Genomic DNA, 21,337 nt, shown 5'->3' on the forward strand with positions numbered 1-21,337 from the left:
ATGATGAATTCTCATTTCAGTTGTTGGTTTGTCTGGATGTCCTGTATTAGCGACAGACATCTCAGTCTCATTTGACTCTGACAGGTCAAGAGATTCCACAGAATCATTCTTCATTACCACGCCAGGCTTGTTCATGGATGATCCATCTTTCTGTTTACTCCTCAACAGGTCTTTGGGTGCATCTGGCAGCAAAGACTTTCCATGGTCTGTAACTTCAGGAACAGCATTTTCCTCGTCTTCTATTTGCATCAATTGGGTCACAATTTCTGTCTCCTCCAAAACACTTGACCTTGCGGATCGCTTCAAGTCCTTGTCGGCTGCGTCTTCAACGTCAGTTCGATCAGCAGTCCCTTTGTCTTCTGGTTCTGATTTTTCTTTCTTCTGCACTCTCTTCCCCTTCCTTCATTGTCTGCCATTGATCTTCAGCAGAAGAAGGGCCAGGATGAGAAGACAATAAAGAAGCTTCTGAAATGGCACTTGTCTTTTAATTTGGCTTATCAAGGTACCAAGGAGTAGATACTTATTTTCAGATAGTAGGGCAGTCTGCTCTCATGTGATCCTTTGCCTTACATACAAAACAACAAGACTCATTAGTCATATAAAATATCTTGTAAATCTTCCCTTCAAAAGGAATAACAAAGGATCCCTCACATTCCGCGTTATTTTTCAACTCGATTGAGACCTGTCTTTTGAAAGACAGGATATGACGTAGGGCAGGCTCACGATAACCTTGAGACACAGGCCTGATAGATGATCTTAGTACTCCCAATCGCTCAAGGAAAAGCAAAACTACATTATCGGCCATGAAAGGAGGTATGTTGGACAAGGTAATCCGTGTACCAAGACTCGAGAGCGGTTCAACTTGTACAAATAATCCACCCACAACAATTCATTTCTGTATCGCCTTATTTGCTTCAGCTTCGGATTTGAGGAAGAACATGGCCCTTCCATATATTTTCGAGGCAGCAACGATTGTTGATGGCCCAACAACATTAGCCATTGCCTTTGCATATGCTTCCATTTGGATAGCTCGTCCAATCTCACATCTCACTTCATGCTTCCTGGTCAACAAGTTAAATGGATGTGTAGAGCTGCTTACACTTGCTTGGTCAGAACGGCTCGCAGCAGCTCCAGCCCATTCACGATTAATCGGCATGTTTACAGTACTTAGATATATATTTTATAAACAAAACTACTCACGAAATAAAGGAAAGTGTAATTAACCTGAAGGAAAACAAACGTTGAAAAAAGAACACGATTTTAAGAAAGCAAACCAAACGTTGAAAAAACAGTTTTTAAAGAAACTCCTTTGAAACAAACAATACTCAGCTCATTCACAATCTTGTGATATTTAGCACAATAAAGGGTCATTAAGCAAAAAACAAAAGGAATTCAAAACGATGTTTTATCAATAACGCCACAGGTCGGGCGTGGCAAACTAGCCCTACACGGGCAAGGCCATACAGCTTGGCCTCAACACAAAAGGTCTAATTAAACAATCAAAACACGAAAATGAAATAAACAAATGAACCAACTCGGATCAGATAACCAAAATAAAACAAAAATACTAATATAACCGGAGTAGTTTGGCTATAATGATGAATAGTCGAAACAACTCGAGGAGGAGCAAAAATACATGGCAAGTAGTCGTTGTCGTGGTCATAGTAGTTCAAAGAAAAAGTCAAGAAATGTTGTTTGTATAATATTGGCATTTATTGCATCATCAGCACGAGGTGAAGAAAGGCGACATTTACTGATCTTTAACAGGAATGTGCTGAAAAAGTCAAATTACAGGCAAAGTAGAATGGACCCGATAAGCCAATAGTATAGCCTACACCTCAATAATAACAATTAAGTACCACAGCTGTCGATAGAAATGCCGCTCAATTCAAACCTCGAATTTGTTCCTCTTTCCTTTGAAAAGAAACATTATGAAACATCACAGTAACAATCTGGGAATACAAAATATACTTCCATGCTTCATGATTGGCATGAGCGATGGGTCAGACCAACAGGATATCTGTTACATTCGTCAGAACTGCCAGGTTCACACGCATACATTTGGGATTTTGTGCCAAAATCCCTTAATTTCGAACCTTCAATGCAAAAGACAAGAAGTCATTTCTATCAGATGTGTGCCATCAAAAAGGAAGGCAAGATGAACTCCATTTAACATCACTTTGTTATATATATATATATATATATATATATATATATATATATATATATATATATATATATATATATATATATATATATATATATATATATATATATATATATATATATATATATATATATATATATATATATATATATATATATATATATATATATATATATATATATATATATATATATATATATATATATATATATATATATATATATATATATATATATATATATATATATATTCGAAAGGTTCGATTTTGTGAGCCTGGTGTTGGCGCAGTGGTTAGGGCAGCGGCTTGGGATCCAAAAGGTCCTGAGTTCAAGCCCCGTTGAGCCACTGAATTAATACACCAGGGGGTTGACTCAGCCTGTCATCCTTCCGAGGTCGGCGAAATGAGAACCAGTATACTGGGCCGGTGTATACCCCGGTTAAAAAAATAGGTGTACCATATCCCTGTGTCATAAGAGGCGACCAGGGTTGCGTCAGGAAGGGCATCCGGCGTAAAAAACATATGCCAAATCACTATGCGGATCATACGGATGATCCGCTGTGGCGACCCCTAACGGGAGCAGCCGAAAGAAGAAGAAGAGGAGAAGTTGGTCAGTCGATTTTGTTATTCTGTCTGTTTGTTTGTGTTTATCGCCTGCAGGACACAATTTTAAACCGATCTTCACGGAATGTCACCACATGGTAGAGTTTGTCATAAGGAAGAAGCCTATTGTTTTTGAGGCCAAAAGGTCAAAAGGTCAACATAGGCCAAAGGTGAACAACTTAGGATTTCGAAAATCCTCAATTTTCATCCGATTGACTTGAAATTTGAAGAGGATTTATATTTCAGATCACTAAATTCAACTAGCCAATTATTTTTGAAGTTAACATGGACCAAAAGGTCAACAACGAAGGTGGTTTTCCTAAAATCCTCAATTTTCATCCGATTGACTAGAAATGTGAAGATGATTTATATTTCAGGTCACTGAATTCAACCAGCGAATTCTTTTTGAGGTCAACATAGGCTCAAGGTCAACATCGGCCAAATATCGACAATTTTCAATTTTCATCCGATTGACTTGAAATTTCAAGAGGAGTTGCATATTTGGTCATTTAATTCAACCACCAATTATATTTGTGGTCAAATTTGTTTTATGGATTTTGCAAGTATCGTGCTCTGCACGATGTCTTCCTCCTGTTTGTTTGTTTGTCTGGGTGATATCTCAGCCATCCTTTGAACTAGGAAGCTGAAATTTGGAGACAAAAGTGAAGATGTGCTTTGGCAAAAACTTTATTTTTTTATTTTTTGATCATTCAATTAATTGATTAAATTACTCAATTATTATCGATTAATTAATTAATTTCTCATCTGTGCAATATCTCAGGCACCTTTTGAGCTAGGAAACTGATATTTTGACATGACAGTGAACGATGATTTGGCTATAAAGGGTATTTTTGATTTAATGATTAATCAATTAAGCCATTAATTATTCATTTTTCGATTAATTACTTAATTTTCAAAAAGTTACTGATTCAGATGAAACAATGGTGTTTAGGTATGCTATTAGCCAATTGATTGAGAAATTAATTATTTTACGATTATTATTTATTTATTTCAATTAAGCAATTAATTAATCAATTATTGCACACCGCTCCCTCCCAATTTCGACTCCATGTACTGCAAGGCGGCATCGGCGGCGCTGATGGCGCACCGGCGATGTCACCCACTGTGGGATTGTTATTTATTTATTTATGTGGCATGTTGGTGGTGTACTTTGAATGTACCGCTACTTGTATTATTTTTGTACATTTGGACAATTCTACCCCCACTTTGAACTTCCACAGTAAATCAACAATTATCTTTCGATGACGATTATTATCACGATGAGAGGTCATTATCTTCATCATTGTTATTATCATGACCGTCATCAGATTGTTTGACACAAGCAAGGAGAGCCGAGAGGTATGTGCACTCGCCTCTGAGCTGTCTAGCCTAAGTCCGAATCTCAACCCAGCTATAAGCTGCCATCCTGGTGCTTTGCACGATTCATCAATGAGCGAGTCATCCCTCGGATGGACGTTAAACTTGGTGTCCCATCCTGACAGCATTACAGTAGTCGGTGGACGTTAAAGATCCCATGGTCTCCTTTGTGAAGATTTGGCAGGTTATCACCGGTACCATGAACAAATTCCAAATTGCTGCTGTAACCCACAGGGGGCACTGCATCAGCTGCACAGCCGTGCCCTCAGCAAATGATGCTACCCACAGCCATGTGCTGCATATACGACAGAAGAAGAAGAAACCAGTTGGAATAATTTGAGCAAAACTCTTCCCATACTTGCCAAGCCATTCGGAAAAAATAAAATATGTAAAAAGACAAAAAAAAGACATTTCAACACTTGGTGAGATGTTGATTAAATACCTCGGAACTTGATGGTGATCATTCTGCGTTTGACATCATGTCATGGTGGATATCGCATCATGCAATACAGGTAACACCATGCAAAGGTCATGCAAGAACAGTAAGTGCAGACAGAGGTCATAACAGTCATAGGGGGCATTGACCATACAGTCATGTGACATCAAAAAACGTTTCACTCGCAAGCACCAGGGCAATGGAAGATGGTTCGTGAGACAGTTAGTGTTCATATCGTAAAAATAGCAAATCCGAGCTGCGTCGTGATTATTCTAGTTCCTTAAGCACACCTATCTCTTGGATCTTAAATGTGGTGAGTCATCCTGGAAAAATATCTACAACAGGTCACCGACTTGATCCAGTAGTCCTGCATCCCAATCTTTAATGTGACTTCAGGTCCTTGTAAGAGAGATTTTTGGTCCATACGTCTACCAGAAAACTCATAACATCTTCAACTCAGATACACACACAGCCATAATCTCAAGCAAGCCACCTGACATGATAGAATAAATATGGTCCACAAAGCATCAGGACATTGATGGAGGAAACGATGGCTAATTTAGGAAGTCTAAAAAGACTAACCAGTTGTGAGAAATCCAGCCTGCCGGCCAATGGTACCTTAATAAGACAAAGCCAGCGTGATTATTTGTAAGATCAATGAGATTGTCTAACATGGTGAGAAATCGTCCTATTTATCTCGAGAACTAAAGGTCTATCAAGTTTAATCAGCCTCGATGGTGTAATGGTTAGGTTAGAGCATCTGCTGTGAGTCTGGGAGGTTTGTGGTTCGAATTGGGGTTCGAATCCCAGTTGAGTAGTACCAAAGATTTTTAAAATGGTACATGCTGCTTCCTTGCTTGACGCTCAGCATTTAAAAGGATAAAGCACGTCCAAATAACCATATGGCGGTAATAATACCGCAGGATTTGATGGGCATAATGGCCTCCTGTGTCCAAGTTCCTTTTCAGGGAACTCATATTATGTCGTTCAAGATAACAAGGGGTAAAATGAGCACGAAAGGATAATCTGCGGCCATTTAGTGTTACAAGTTTATAGTGCAATCAAAGCAGCCAATTAGCTTTTCTTTTATTGCAAAATGATGTAATGACCATTTACTGGGAAACTAAAATTAACCTTTGCTTTCGATTCAGTATCAGGGCAAAGCAAACTCCTTCAGTATGTATTTGTGTTGTAATTGCCTTCCCCAAGCTGTTACAAGCTGCTTAAACAATAAAGCTTCGCGTTGGTGTAGCGTAAACATCGAGATGTATGTTCACCTGGTGTAAAGCTCAATGGTTCAGGTTTTGATTGTGTTGAGAGTTTGTCTGAGGGATTGTGAGAGAAAAGGATGTGGGTGCCTGCGTCGTTGACCGATGTCCTGCGGACATTAGGGGTTGTACGGAATGAGCTGGGAAGGCCAGTGTTTGATGTTTGGTTGGTGGTGGTCGGAGTGGAAGAGGGGTTGTACCCGCATGGATGTGGGGCATTGTAGTGGTTGAGATTGCAGGGAAAGGGTGTGGGGTAGGTGGGTGCACATTGGGGGAAGTTGCATTGGGACTGAGAGTGCTCGGCGACGTGATAACGGACTGCGCGTGTAAAGGATGTGGTGTTGAAGGATGAGGGCTCATCTGTGAGCGAGGTATCCCCTGAAGGCCAGAAGGAAAAATTATGGTTGTACGTGGGTTTGAAGGAATAAATGGTTGGGGTGTAGTTGCAAGGCAATAAGCAGAGGGGATCGAACTTAAGGAGCGAGAGTTTTGTGCACCATAGCCGTGTTGAGCTGGCTGTGTGAGGGTAGTAATGGATGTTGGATTTCCCGATTGCTGGTCGGTAAACGATACCTTTGAGGTGGATATTGGCATGCCATGGGATTTCGCAGCCATTGCCTGCATGCTGTTTGTAGTGTGAAAACCCATTTGATGTGAGAGTGTAGGTAGGTGGTGAAGTGAGGGTGAATATCGGCTAACAAGTGGAGTGTTAGCTGAACTTCCTGGCTGTGACTGCTGTGTGTGTGATGTGGGTGTGTGTGAAAGGGGGGCGGATGAAGTGTGAGGCGATGTTAAACTAACTACGGTGTGGATTGAGGATTGCTTATTGAAGGAAGGATTTCCCTGCAGGTTTTGCGGGGTGGAAACGGAAGATGGCTGGCTGAAATATGGATGACCCTGAAGGTTATGCGTGTTAGAAACTGAAGGAGATGGGTTGAAAGACGGATAACTCTTTGAGTTGAGTCTGGAAGAATTCATCGGTGGTATTTGAGCGGAATTTTGGGAAAGGGACACTGTTTGTGCTGTTGGTATGGTGGTAACCAAAGATGTTGCTTGAGGGATGGTTCTTTGCAAAGAGGAGTGTATAATGGATGAAGAGTTATTAGGAGCACGACCATTATGCATCAAATCCCCAGATGTGTGAGCTAAATGTAGAGTTGCATAGGAAGTGTGCGGCGTTTGCATCAAGGTTTGCGCCGATTGAGAAGAATGTATTACAGACTTGGCGGTATGCGTGTGGTTAGAAGAGTTGCTGACACTAGGTTTAAGTTGGGTAGAAGGCGTATTTGCCAAGGGTGTGAAAGTGCTGGAATGCGTATTTGTGGCACGTGTTGTCTGGGCAATGCTGTTTGAAATAACTGTATGGGAAGAAGAGACTGCTGAAGAATCTTGCTGGTTTAAGGTGCTCCTTGGGTCAGCACGTAGCGTTAGGGTACCAGATGGAGTGATGGTTGCTGTTAAGGTCATTGGGTCGGCATGAGGAGGCAGAGGAAACCTTTTTCTCACCCTCCGAGAAAGTAAACCAGAAGAGGAAGGCTGAAATGAAAAGGTCAATGAGTCAGAGAGTGGAGGGTAGGAAAGTGAGCGAGCAAAGGTAAAGGCAAAGATTACCATCGAATTACAGGTGAAAAACAATGACAATTTCAAGCGCAAGGACACACAAAATGTAGTGAAAAAGACAAAATGAATAATGAACAAATTAAACAGAGGCCCATCCTTAATTTAACAGTATCACAACCTTTAACTAAAACAGCACTCAGTGGAGTGTATACCTCCACCACGCTGAACATTTCACATGTTTGTATCCAAATGATAGGCCGCATCGGGAACAAAAATCGAATCGGCTTGTTCCTGTCACCTAACCAATTCATCCACATAGTTTTTTCATAACTCGTCCACAACTTTTTGAAACATCATGATATATATCGTTTTTGGCCCTATCTATCTCTCAATGGTGAAGAATCACTTAAAAAATTCTCGGATCAGGATCCGCATCCGGAGCTTCACCAAAATCTAATAATTTCCTTCTTGTCCACACACCCAACCTCTCCACCAAATTTCCTCAGAATCCGTCTACAACCTTTTTGTGATATCCTGTTCACAGACAAACAGAAAAACAAACTAGAAATCACTCATAGAGTGACACTTGGTGAAACAAAAATAATCAAACACTGTTGTAGCAAATCCTCCACTATCAGGGTTGGGGAATTAGAGTCAAAGAGGGACTCAGATTGTCTGTGGATTGCTTGTTGACAAAATCGGACAAAAAAATGGATCTGCATTCCCCAGGCTACAGTAAATTTTTTTTTTAAAGAATGAATAAAGTCCTTTCATCACCCAAAACGTGTCTTACGTTTTTGCAACGTCACGTCAAAACGTGTCGACTAATTTTTAAGAAATGTTGTCGTGGGCCATTGCAGGGACAGTGCCTACAATATGTGAAAGTTTCAGAATGATCGCTGAGTAGTTTGAGCTAAAGGCAAGTGGACAGACAAACAAACAAACTAATGACCAAATATGTAAATCCACTTCAAATTTCAAGTCAATCGAATGAAAATTGATGATTTTAGAAATAAGGCCGATGTTGACCTTAAAATAATTGGTGGTTGAATTCAGTGACCTGATCTGCAAATCCTGTTCAAATTTCAAGTCAATCGGATGAAAGTTGAGGATTTTATGAAGTGCACCTAAGTTGTTGACCATTGGTATATGTTGACCTTTGTTTCAGTTTCAGGATGAGTGGCTGAGTGGTTTGGGCTGTAGGGAAGCAGACAGACAAACAAACAAACAAAAACTAATTGAACCGATCAACATACTTAGAGAAATTTATTTCGCCAAGTATCAAACAGACAGAAAGACAGACAGGGGTGAAAACATAACCTCCATTGACCTATTAGGTCAGGTCAGGTCAGTTATGGGAGCATGCGCTGGAGCTGCGCGTTGCTGCATCCACTTTCTGTCGGTACTCCAGGGACCTCTGTCTGACCATCCCCCAGGCAGATGTCTGGCCCATCCCCATCTCCTTGATAAGCTGATCAACCTGCTGCAACCATGAGGTACGTGGTCGGCCCATTGACCTCCTCCACTCACGAGGCTCCCTCGGTGAGATAATCTGGTGAGCAGGATCAGCGTCAGAAAAATGAGCCACATGTCCACAAAGCCGCAGCTAACGCTCACAGACTATGCAGGTAATAAATCTCATTTGAGTCTCTCTCAGCAAGCACTTGTTGGACACAAAGTCTGACCAGTGATAGCGAAGGATTCTCCGAAGAGACCTGGTACCAAAGGAATTAAGTCTCCATCTCAGATCCCTGGTCAGAATCCAAGTCTCACATCCGGAGAGCAAGACAGGAAACAATAAACACCTGAAGACTCGGACTTTCATCCTCCTACTCAGGTGCCGGCAGTGCCACACCCCGTGATCCAGTGAATCCATGACTCCCCATGCCCGACTCAGATGTCTATTGACCTCTGGCTCACAGCCAGCAGAGACATGAATATCACTGTAATGGTAAGTGAATCTCTCTGTGACCTTAACATCCTCACCACAAACAGGTACAGACAAAATAGCAGCATCCAAGATGTCATTGAAAGCCTGGATCTGAGTTTGACCCAGGAAACCCATATAGTCAGTTTCACTATGTCAGTAAATTAATTTTCGTTCAAAATCTTGGTAGATTAGCAAACCTATACATTTTCGAAAACGTTATGACATGGGGAATCTAAAAATACATGTTTACATTTGCGGACATACCTGCATGGCCGCCATTTTCAAAATGGGTCCAAATTTTTCTGGTCCCGGAACCCGTTTTTTCGGGCCCTTTTCAAAATGGCCGCCATCAAACAGGTCTTGGCTCATATCTCAGTAACTAATTGATGGATTTTAATGATTTTTGTGTCTAATTGGGGATTTTTCAGGGTGCTGAGTCCAATTATGAGGGTATCAGACCTATTACAGGTAAAGTTCATTTGGTTAGGGTCAAGGGTATGTAGGGACCTGATGTCAGGTCAGGTTCGATCTGTGACCTGCTACAGGTACCATGTAAACCTGTACTAACCTGTTCCATGGTCGGGTTGTCGGCGACTAAACCGTCTCCCCCACCAGGTTTTCTGGTGAGGAGGGTGTTTGGATATGGACACCCAGCAGGATTAAAAACAAAACCTGTCAAAGGGCGGAGGAGCTCCTTGTGAGCCAACGGCCATCCATATCTAGTGCCCAACTGTGTCTGCGGACGTCCTCCTGCAGTTGGGTCACTTCTTATTAGGAGTTTGGTGGCAGGATTTGCACTCCGGCCACCGTAAAACGCTTCATTCCGCAAAACGCAAAAACGCAAAAAAATCTGAAAACCCACTCCGTGGGAGTACCTCCTGTGCAGCTTCCCTTCGCAGGGCAGCTCACCGGATGACAGCATTGGGGCAAAGCCTTCGGGACCCCCAATCTTTGATAGGAGGGAAACCACGGGGTAACATCCCTGGGTCAGATTGCGGGAGAGTGTGTCGGAGTGGTGCTGAGGTGTCGTCCACCAGACGGCGGTCTCCTTGGGTTAACCTGAGGCGGTCCCTTCGGGTGGGTGCCTGGAATGTCCTATCCCTAAGAGAGGATGATCACCTGTCTCTGTTATCATCTGAGCTCAAGCGTTTGGACATCGGGATTGCAGCTCTCTCCGAGGTTCGGAGACCGGATTGCGGCGAGATAATGGTGGGTGGTTACACCTACTATTGGTCTGGTCGCTCTGATGGTTACCATACCCAAGGAGTTGCTGTAGCTGTGTCCAATAAGCTGACCCCAATGATAATTGAGGTAACACCGGTCAACGAGCGTATTATGAGATTAAGGATTCGCCACTCCTTGGGTGTCATTTCCCTGGTCTCTATTTATGCTCCGACTGAGGCGAGTGATCTCACCGTGAAGGACACATTCTACGCCACACTCGAGTCTGTGGTTGATCAGTGCCCCAGAGGAGATACACTTCTAGTCTTGGGGGATTTCAATGCATCGACTGGAACTGATAGGGACGGTTATGAGGTGTGTGTTGGTCCCCATGGGTCAGGAACTATGAACCAGAATAGCACTAAGTTCCTTGACTTTGCAAGAAGTCATGGACTTAGGGTGGCTGGTTCATTGTTTCAGCACCCGCAAGCTCATCGCTGGACTTGGTATTCCAACGCTGGCAGTGTGGCAAAGGAGATTGACCATGTCCTCATTGACGGTCGTTGGAGGATGATCCAGAACTGCAGGGTCTACCGGAGTGCTCAGTTCCTCAATACTGACCACAGGCTTGTTGTAGCAACTCTAAAGCTGCACCTTAAATCCTGGAGAATGGCACCATCCCAGCCTAGGCTGGATGTTGCCAAGCTCAGGGATGAGAGAGTAGCTGAGGAGTTTGCGAACAGGCTGAGTGGACACTTGGGGGGTCTGGGTGCTTTGGGGGGTCCTGAAGAGTTGTGGAGCACCTTCAAGACCACCGTCCTTGATGTTGCCAGTGGATGCCTTGGAGTTCACCGCAGGGCAAAGAAGAATTTTGTCTCTCAAGGGACACTGGATACCATTGACCAGAGTCGCAGGGCCAGGCTGAATGGCAGAGCTGAGCTGTTCAGGGAGCTGAGGCGTAAAACTGTACGTGCACTGAGGGTGGACAAGGAGGCCTATGTGCGAGGAATCTGTGAGGGGTAGAGCATCACCTGTGGACAGGTGATTCTCGTCCCGCTTACAGGGGAATTCGCGCATTACGTTCATCCAAGCCCATCCCTCGGAGCACTGCAGTTCGAGCAGAGAGTGGTAGGCTCTTGACAGAGGAGTCTGAAGTGAAGGCCCGCTGGGCCGGTTACTTTGAGCGGTTGTACCAGGCTGATCCCCCAGCTGTCGAGTTGGACGTCAAGGGTGTTACAATCCCTGTTGCTGACCCTCGAATCAACTGTGGTCCACCATCGCTTGTGGAAACACGGGCTGCGGTGAACCAGTTGAAACGGGGCAAAGCTCCAGGGATCTGTGGCATCCATGCTGAACTTCTCAAGGCTGGTGGAAATGCTGCACTCGTGTCATTGCATGCAGTTTTGTGCTCTGCCTGGAACACAGGCATCATCCCAACTGACTGGAAGAGGGGCCTTGTTGTCCCTCTCTGGAAAGGGAAGGGTGATCGCCAAGACTGCAACTACCGAGGGGTGACGCTGCTCTCAGTGCCGGGCAAGGTCTTTGCTCGGATAATCCTTGATAAGGTTCGCCACCATCTGCTTGAGCACCAGCGTCCAGAGCAGTCAGGCTTTACACCAAAGAGGTCAACGATTGACCGTATCCTTGCACTTCGTGTCCTCACCGAACGCAGACGAGAGTTTCGGCAGGGGCTGCTTGCAGCTTATGTTGATCTCTGTAAAGCGTTCGATTCAGTGAATCGGGATGTCCTCTGGAGAATTCTTGGTCTTCGTGGGGTGCCACCGAAACTGATCGATCTGATGTCTGAACTCTACTCTGGTACTGAGAGTGCTGTGAAGTGTGGTGGTACCATCTCTGACTTATTTCCAGTTGTTACTGGAGTTCGTCAGGGATGTGTACTTGCCCCCACACTTTTCAGCACTTGTATGAACTGGATTTTTGGGAGGATGTCGGAGAGATCAAGTTGCGGTGCATCGTTTGGCAATGTCAAGATCTCGGACCTTGATTTTGCAGATGATGCAGTCATCTTTGCGGAGACTTTAGACATCCTCTTGGGGGCCCTCGAGGTGCTGAATGAGAAGTCGGAGCCGTTGGGATTATGGATTTCTTGGGTCAAAACTAAGATCCAGGCTTTCGGTGACATCTTGGATGCTGCTGTCCTGTCTGTGTCTGTTTGTGGTGAGGATGTTGAGGTCGTGGAGAGATTCACTTACCTTGGCAGTGATATTCATGTCTCCGCAGGTTGTGAGCCAGAGGTCAATAGATGTCTGGGTCGGGCCTGGGGAGTCATGGATTCACTGGATCATGGGGTGTGGCGCTGCCGGTACCTGTGCAGGAGGACGAAAGTCCGAGTCTTCAGGTCCTTGGTACTTCCAGTCTTGCTCTATGGGTGCGAGACTTGGACTTTGACCAAGGATCTGAGACGGAGACTTAATTCCTTTGGTACCAGGTCTCTTCGGAGAATCCTTGGCTATCGCTGGTCGGATTTTGTGTCCAACGAGCGGTTGCTGAGAGAGACTCGGATGAGATTTGTTACCTGCATAGTCCGTGAGTGTCAGCTGCGGCTGTATGGACATGTGGCTCGCTTTCCTGACGCTGATCCTGCTCACCAGATTCTCTCAGTGAGGGAGTCTCATGAGTGGAGGAGGCCAGTGGGCCGACCACGTGCCTCATGGTTGCAGCAGGTTGACCATCATCTCAAGGAGATGGGGATGGGCCTGGCATCTGCCTGGGGGATGGCCAGACGGAGGCCCCTGGAGTACCGGCGGAAAGTGGACGCAGCGACGCGCTGTTCTGGCACATGCTCCCATACCTGACCTATGTAGGGAAGGGTATATAGGGCATAAGCATATAGCTGACATAAAATGGTGTTGTGGCGCTTCAGTAACAGAGCAAATTTTCGGCATAATTAGTAGATACATATTATACATTATCAGCATCAAGATAATCATTTAGCAAGATGACTCACATTATATATAGTCAACTATGAAGTTTGGATCATGCATGAATGTCATAGTCAAATATAGTTTATAATGTTACTAGATGCACGTTTTGGTAATTAAATTGTATACACATCAAGTTGAATTTATGGTGACACATTTTTCTTATGTTTCAGATGTTGGATCAGAATACTGAGTATGTAACAGTGCAGTATCATATACAATGTCTCAAGACCTCTTGAATAGCTGCATTGTATGCCGAGCAGGCGAATCATCACAGAAGAAACTGGTCAAGAAACCTCGTGTCAACAAAATTACTGACTTATTGGCATGTTACAGAGAGCGTGCATTATTGGGAGAGAATGAGCTCAAGCCACTTGTAGGTCATTTGTGTAGTTTAGATGAATTTCAGCGAGAGAATGTTCGATATCATAGTGAGTGCCGCAAGCCAATTATGAACAAAGACCATTCAGAAAGAGCTAGAAAGAGGAAGCTGGATCATGAGGAATATCATGAGGAATATATATATATATATATATATATATATCTCTATCTCTATCTCTATCTCTATCTCTATCTCTATCTCTATCTCTATCTCTATCTCTATCTCTATCTCTATCTCTATCTCTATCTCTCTCTCTCTCTCTCTCTCTCTCTCTCTCTCTCTCTCTCTCTCTCTCTCTCTCTCTCTCTCTCTCTCCCTAATTTTTCATCAAAAAGAGGCCCTGGCCGTCCTGGGAAATCCCAAGAAGAGACCCGTCCAAGGCGCTTTCAAACTGTGCAAAAAGAGGTGAAATGTATGTTTTCTCCCTGCAAGTTTTGTACACCATCTGACTCACAAGAGTTCCATCATGTTCTGAGTGACCCTATGGGTCAAACTCTGCTTGATATCAAGAGCAACACTAAGGATGACACCATCAGGGTATGTGTCTCTGGCTTGGAACAGTCGGGGGATGATGCTGCCCAGGAAAAGTATTATCATAAAAAATGCTTACGATATGCTCAACGGACATTCTCAGACAGTGTCAGTAAGGATAAGATTACTCGGGAGATTTGTGATGAACTGTTGCTCTTATCAGTCAAAGCCTCACTCTCTGTTGGTGGTGTTGTACTGAGTATGAATGACATCAACGATGAGTATGTATCAATTCTTCAAGAGTATCACATAGAACAGCTTTATTGGGCAACCATAAAAAGTACCTAAAAGAGTTGATTCAAGAATATCTTCCCAATATCGAGTTTGTAAAATCTGTTCGTAAAAATGAAAGCGAAAAAGTGATTTTATCAAAATCAGTCAGCCAGGCAGTTGAACATGCAGCAGCACAGACTACTTCAGGCAATGCTTTGGTTAACTTGGCTAATGGACTCAGGGATGAGATCATGAGTCATCGACATTGGAAATTCAGTGGTGATTTGAGCAATTTCAAAAATCCCCCTATGTTGCAATTCTTTCTCAACCAAGTCTTATTTGGACCTCATATTAAAAGAGTCACTGGTAGGAGAGATGTTGAAGTACAAAAAACTGTTGATGTTGCATGTTAATTCCTGATGCAAAATACAACAAGTGACAGACAAGTCAAGCATAAACCCAAGAATGATGGATAATTCAGGCGTGATGGAGTTGAAACGCCCCTGTCAATTGGACTGCTGTCAATTGGACTGCTGTCAATTGGACTGTCAATATATGTTCATTCCCGAGTGCGTGACAAAAGTCTTATGACCAATCTCACAACTGTGACTATCAGCACATACTCAACATTGAAAAGTGTATTGAGCATGCTGTGCTGATGAGAATGCAGGAGACTGGAGGTTTCTGTCTCCCTGACTTTTTGAACAAGGGTGTGAATGTCTGGTTTGCGGTCGACAACATCGATCTTCTGGAAGATACTCCCTATGGACAGAATACATTTCATGGAACACTTATTGTCCTTAATCAGAGGGAGGATAAGAATGCTGAACTGATCAACACCACCCCCCTAGTAATCTCAGACAAGGTCCCTTCTGACCCTCTGAAAGTTAAGATCAATTATCTTGATGAGCCGACCATACAGCTGAAACCAATCCGTTTTGGGGAGTACAAGATTGGCCAAAGAGACCATCTGTTACCCAAGTACAAACACTATACCCACACATGGGCACTCACAAACTACCTGGCTAATGAAATACTCCAACCACAGGTTGCTGGTTTATCAGATGTAACTGGAGAACCAACATTTGAGGAAACTTCTGAAGGTCACATGGAGGACCTCGGCCAAGGTGAAGTGCAAGGCCAAATTGAAGTGCCCGACCTATCTCTGTTACCATTATCACCTGCTGACTCTACTGAATCCTCTGCTTCATGCCTGGAAAATACAACTGCTTTTGGTTCAATCCTACAAGTGGGGAATAGAACTGGCAAAAAGGAAAAGCTTGAGAAACAAGATGTGATGCCAATGTGGGCAGCAACACAATCTCTCTTGTTGTCCACACAAGGACATGTTGATGTCAAGCAAACAAACTCTGAGGTTATTGCACCCCTCTTCAAGACTTCTCCCACTGACTATGTCACACTATACACTGTTTTGAGACTGACACAAAACATATCTGCCGTCATTGTGGGTCCCGAGAGGCGCACACTCATAACAGTTGACCTTGATTTGTATAATCGTGCAATCAAGATTCAAGAGTCTGTTGGCAACCAGAACTGGGTCTTGAGGGCTGGTATCTTACATGTTGCATTTGCTTCACTGCATGCCCTGAGAAAGACAGTTGAGGGCAGCGGTGTTGATACCTGTGCTGTAGAGAGCGGTATCTACTCTTCTGCAGCACTCAGAGGAATTTATGGTGGCAAGGCATTCAAGAGGGGCATGGAGTACCACATCATTAATGCCCTGGCCATCATGATGATGAAGTTTGATGCAATCATTGATAAAAATTCATCTGGACCTCTGTGCTTGCACAATGTGTAGAGTTGAAGAAGGCATTTCATGAGCGAGATCCTAAAATGCTTGCAATTTTTGAAGATATTCAGTCATATTACACATCCCATATACAGGAGAAAGAGAATGAGCAAGAAGCTGGGGAGCTCACACAATTTCTGGATCAATACCTTGAACAAATTGAAAGCTTGTTACAGTTGATAAGTGCGTGTCGGCAAGGAGATTTGGAGGGGTACCTCGCAGCCCAAGAGAATCAAATCAAATACTTCTTCACACATGACCTTCTCAACTATGCAAGGCTGATGCCACTCCACATTGCCCAAATGAATGCACTGGAGAAAGATGACCCAATGACATGGAAAGCCCCTCAAATCTGGAGAATTTTCGTGAACAAATCTGAAATTCCATTCACAAGCTTGTTCACTGACCAGACCCTAGAGCAAGAGATAAAGGCCTTGAAAAACCATGGAGGAATTGTTGGACTTACCCAAGATCTGGATCGGCTGCTTCACACCACACCTCACTTGGCTCGAATCGTCCAGCAATTCCTGCTCAGCTTTCCTCACCTCTCTCGGAACTCTAACAAATCACATGAGCATTATCAGCTTTGTGGAAATATTGCCCTGTGTTCTAGACAGAATGCTCTCAAACTCAGAGACTCGTTAGAACTCCATTGTAAGGGGAATCCCTATGTGATTGGAACAACTCTAAAGAGTATTGTCTCCTCTGCACTCATCCCTTGCAAAGCTAAACAGGACATCCTAGCCTATGCAAAGATGGGTCAAAAGCGGTATGAGGACTTTGTTGATTTCTCGTCTTCTCAAAACATCTGAAATGTCCATCTGGGACAAGATGAAAAAATTGAAATTAAAGACATTCTCCAACTGGATGGTCAAGATCCGGGTATCAGTTGGCGACATGGTTATCAAGTTAAGGGAGGAGCGCCAGCTGCTTGCACGATTTCTGGTCATTCAGCAATCCCGGCCAGAGCTGGTGCCCAAGCTAGAAGCTACGGTCGGTGGGTACGAGATGGCTGTGGTGCCATGCTCTGTTTGCAGTGGATGGCTCCTTGCTCCTCTGCACAGAAAAGGCACGCCTCATGCATGTCATCGAAGAAGCTGCTCATTCTCCACCAGAACCAGTCTCTGAAATACAAGTTCCAACTAATCGTGTGCTGATAATTGATGCAATGGCAGTGCTGCAGTGCATGAAAAAAAACACCAGGCATGACAAAGATATGTCATCTCAAGGAAGCTTTCATCAAACGAATCAGCAAAATGTCAAATGTCTATGATGAGGCAAGAGTACTTTTTGACCGCTACATCGAAGGGAGCCTGAAAGCAAAGACAAGGGCAAAAAGAGCAACTTCTGCTGCAGCCACTAGTGCTAGCTATGAAGTTCATGATGAAATGAGCATTAACACTATATCACTCAAGGAGCTCCTGTCATCATCTAAAACCAAGAAGGGACTATGTGAACTTCTAGCTCAAGCTCTGTTGCAGCATTTTGAAGGCTCCTTGAAGCAAGTAATGGTTGCCTACAACACACTAGTGCAGGTCAATTCCCCTCATGCAGTTCAAGAAGACTTCAAGGTCCAATGGCATGAGGAGGCCGACACCTTAATTCCTCTCCATGTTCTTGACAGTATCCGTGACAACACATTCAGGGAAATCCATGTACGGTCCCCTGATACAGATGTGTTTATTCTCTTGATGGTCCTGGACTCTAATGGTTGCCTTGGCACTTTAACTCAGCTGAAGTTCTGCACTGGTATTGGTGCAAAGTAGAGAGAAATAGATGTACGAAGATGTGTACAGATAATCGGTCAACATAAAGTCCCTGTCACACCTTGACGATTTAGCCAGCGTATGGCAACGTATCAAAATTGATCTAAAACACTGGCGTACGCTGAACTAAATTGATGTTTTTTTCAGTTTTGGGTGTATATTAATGAGTTGGACGTTTGCATAACGTATTAGTAACGTACACAGAACGTTTCGATAACTTATAGATAATTTATACCAACGAATGCTTTGCGTGTTGTCGGCGTTCACAACTTATGCCCAACGATAGTCTAACTTATGCATAGCGCACGGCAGAGTATCGCAGACGATCACGTGGCGTAGCCTATTAAAAGGCTGCCGCTCGACGATTCAAATCATAACCGCACTAGACATCGAAGTGTCAACATCACCGTCATGCCGAAGAAAAAAAAAACGAAAAACCATGGAGTCTGGAACACTGACGGGTTCCTCCTGTGAAGCCCATTTTTATATACCAATTCCCATAAACGCTGCCAATATGCCATTATACGGTAGCTGTAAGTTAGAAACATGTTCAGTAAGTTCTGTGGTCGTCCGGAAGACGTCAAATACGTCTACATATGTCAATATGCGTTGGAGATATGTTACACATAGGTTCAAAGCACGTTACTCATAGGTTAGAAATAAGTGTCAGGTACGCTAGACATTACCTCGACGTATTTCGACTTATGAGTAACTTACACGTAATGTGTGTCGACTCATGTCAACGATCGCATAACGTGCCTACAACTTATGGCCAGCGTATGCGGAACGTGCGAGTCATACGCTGGCATATGTCGGAAAATTTTGAGCATGCACAAAATTTGTCGACGAGCTCGGCGTACTACGACGTATGCCAGAGTGCTTCAGCGTGCTCTTAACGTATACAAAACTTACCTATAACGTATTTGACGTGTGCCAGCGTATTCGCCAAATTTTTCATACGTCGGCATACGCTGGCTAAAACGTCAAGGTGTGACAGCCCCTTTAGGCTCAGGGTCTCATAGGCCTACACAATTTCACTGGAGCAGATTGAGGTGGCAAGTTCGTGGGAATTTCGAAAAAAAGATGGGATGATGCCTATATCTCACTAGAAGATGATAACCCCATCATTGATTGTTTCCGCAACCTTGGCAAAGGATCCCTGTCATCTTCAGAGTTGGTGAATGGGGAATTTCCACAAGAAGTAAAAGCATCAGAAACATTCGTCTGCAAAGTGTATTCACCAAAGGGTCCAACAACATTGCCTGCTGTCTGATGGGACCTCTTTAGATCTAAAAACCTTGAGGCTGAGATGCTTCCTCCCACTCGCAGCACTCTGATGCCCCATATTGTCCGTACAAATTTTATATGTATGCGAGACAAATCCTATGTCTCTCCAAATCTATGTCTTCCTGACTTAGGAGAGAATGGATGGCTGCTTGTGGAGGGAGTTTACATTCCATTGAAATATCCATCTGCCCCTGCTGCTTGTGCCGTTCTTGAACTGGTAAAATGCGGGTGTCGAAAATTATGTAAAGGAAATTGTTCCTGCACCAAAAACAATTTGTCCTGCACTCCTCTCTGCAAATGTTTCACTTCAGGCTGTAACAATTTCTCTGACTACCAAATGCAAGACAATGATCAGGATGACAATGAGCTATAAGGCTGTATACATGTAGATAGTCTGAGAAAATCTAACAAGCCTGTGTAGATAGTCTGTGTAGATCGTCCAATAATCTAATCATCTTAGAGCATGTACAGTAATCTTCCATATTGGTGCTACTTCTTTTTATACCATAAACATTTAGTACTTGTATTAATATTTAATATTAAATATTACTGTGCTTGTATAGTTTTAAGCCTATGAGATCATTCTTCACGTTGCTGGAAAGTAATTCGTGTTGAGTTCGTTTTGTTTTCCATGAGAAATTCTTACAAGTCAAGAGGAATCTCGTTTTTTGGTGTCTATTCCCACAATAGACATTGAGTGCTTGTACCAGTATTTGATATTTTGTATTCTTGTCATTGTATAGTTTTGTGGCTATGAGTAAGCTGAAACTTCACCAAAAAGTTGTTTGTGTTGAGTTTTTTTTGCAGTTGTAGCTTTGACCTTGCCAAAATAATATTGCCCCCTACCACAAATCAATCTGGAACCCTCATAATTGGACTCAGCACCCTGAAAAACCCCCAATTAGACACAAACATCATTAAAATCCATCAATTAGTTACTGAGATATGAGCCTGGACCTGTTTGATGGAGGCCATTTTGAAAAGCGCCCGAAAAAACGGGTTCCTGGACCCGAAAAATTTGGACCCTAAAATTTCCTGTTACTTTGGTCCAAAATGGTACCAAATTAAAAAAAAAAAAATCAATTTTAGCACAAAAATCCTACGGAATTCCATATCAGCCCGCACTATCATTGGTGCACAGACATTTATCATGGCTTTGGCCCTGCCCACGCGAGGATTTGGCACCGGAATGGCTTCAGTCACTCTCCACCTGGGCAGGCAATGGAGATTTTAGAATAACATGGTGCTGGAGTATCTGTTGGCACTCTGGCCACGAACACGCACCGGACATCCAATGATGGCTGCAGTTGAGCAGAACACTCGGGCTATCACCACTAAAGTGAACTGTGCCTTGTGCACACTTGTGCCCTGAGCGAGACATCAGAATGTCCAGACCCGAGTATCTCTGATGGTCTAGGCCACTCCCTTGTTCCCTGTTTGTCCCAAAAGGTAGTGTCAGCATTGGTGGTGATAGTGGTGAGCGATTGGAGTGGTGGTGTAGCACTGAACGTAGTGGTGAGCTTCTGGCATGGAAATTCATGGTGGATGAGGTGTTGTGCTTGTGGCGGTTAATTGCGACGGTATGCGAGTTTAGGTTGTGGTCTGATGTGGGGATTTTTAGGAATGCGCTGTGGTGGTCATCTGAAGGTTGTAGCATTGTGATTCGAGTCTGTGAAGGTTTGAGGTGAGCGTCCATTGATAGTTGCGTGAGGTTTAAAGGAGAAATGGCTCACGTATGCTAATGAGCTGCTTGCATGCAGACATGCATGAAGAAGAGGCTCGTGTGTGTGAAGTAAAATATATAAAGGATGGGAATAACGACCTGCCTAAAACCCACACAATGCATTGTGTGCCATAAACCCACTAGGCATCAGCGAAGGGCTATCTAAAACGAATACGAACGAAA

General features: G+C 43.6%; 1 protein-coding gene across 4 annotated transcripts in view; it reads right to left on the reverse strand.

Annotated features, from left to right (window-relative positions):
• Positions 1–2,406: 2,406 nt before the first annotated feature.
• Positions 2,407–21,337, reverse strand: part of LOC147012227 (uncharacterized) — a 104,523-nt gene continuing 85,592 nt past the window's right edge. For all 4 annotated transcript variants that reach the window (XM_085856098.1, XM_085856097.1, XM_085856096.1 and 1 more), the window contains one exon: positions 2,407–7,385. In XM_085856098.1, the coding sequence (XP_085712224.1) occupies positions 5,871–7,385 (1,515 nt within the window). In that variant the 3' untranslated portion in view covers positions 2,407–5,870. The remainder of the gene's footprint in view (positions 7,386–21,337) is intronic.

The sequence above is a fragment of the Eptatretus burgeri genome, chromosome 15 (assembly GCF_056783735.1).
Source record: "Eptatretus burgeri isolate ZD-2024b chromosome 15, Ebu_testis_v1, whole genome shotgun sequence".
Taxonomy (NCBI): domain Eukaryota; kingdom Metazoa; phylum Chordata; class Myxini; order Myxiniformes; family Myxinidae; genus Eptatretus; species Eptatretus burgeri.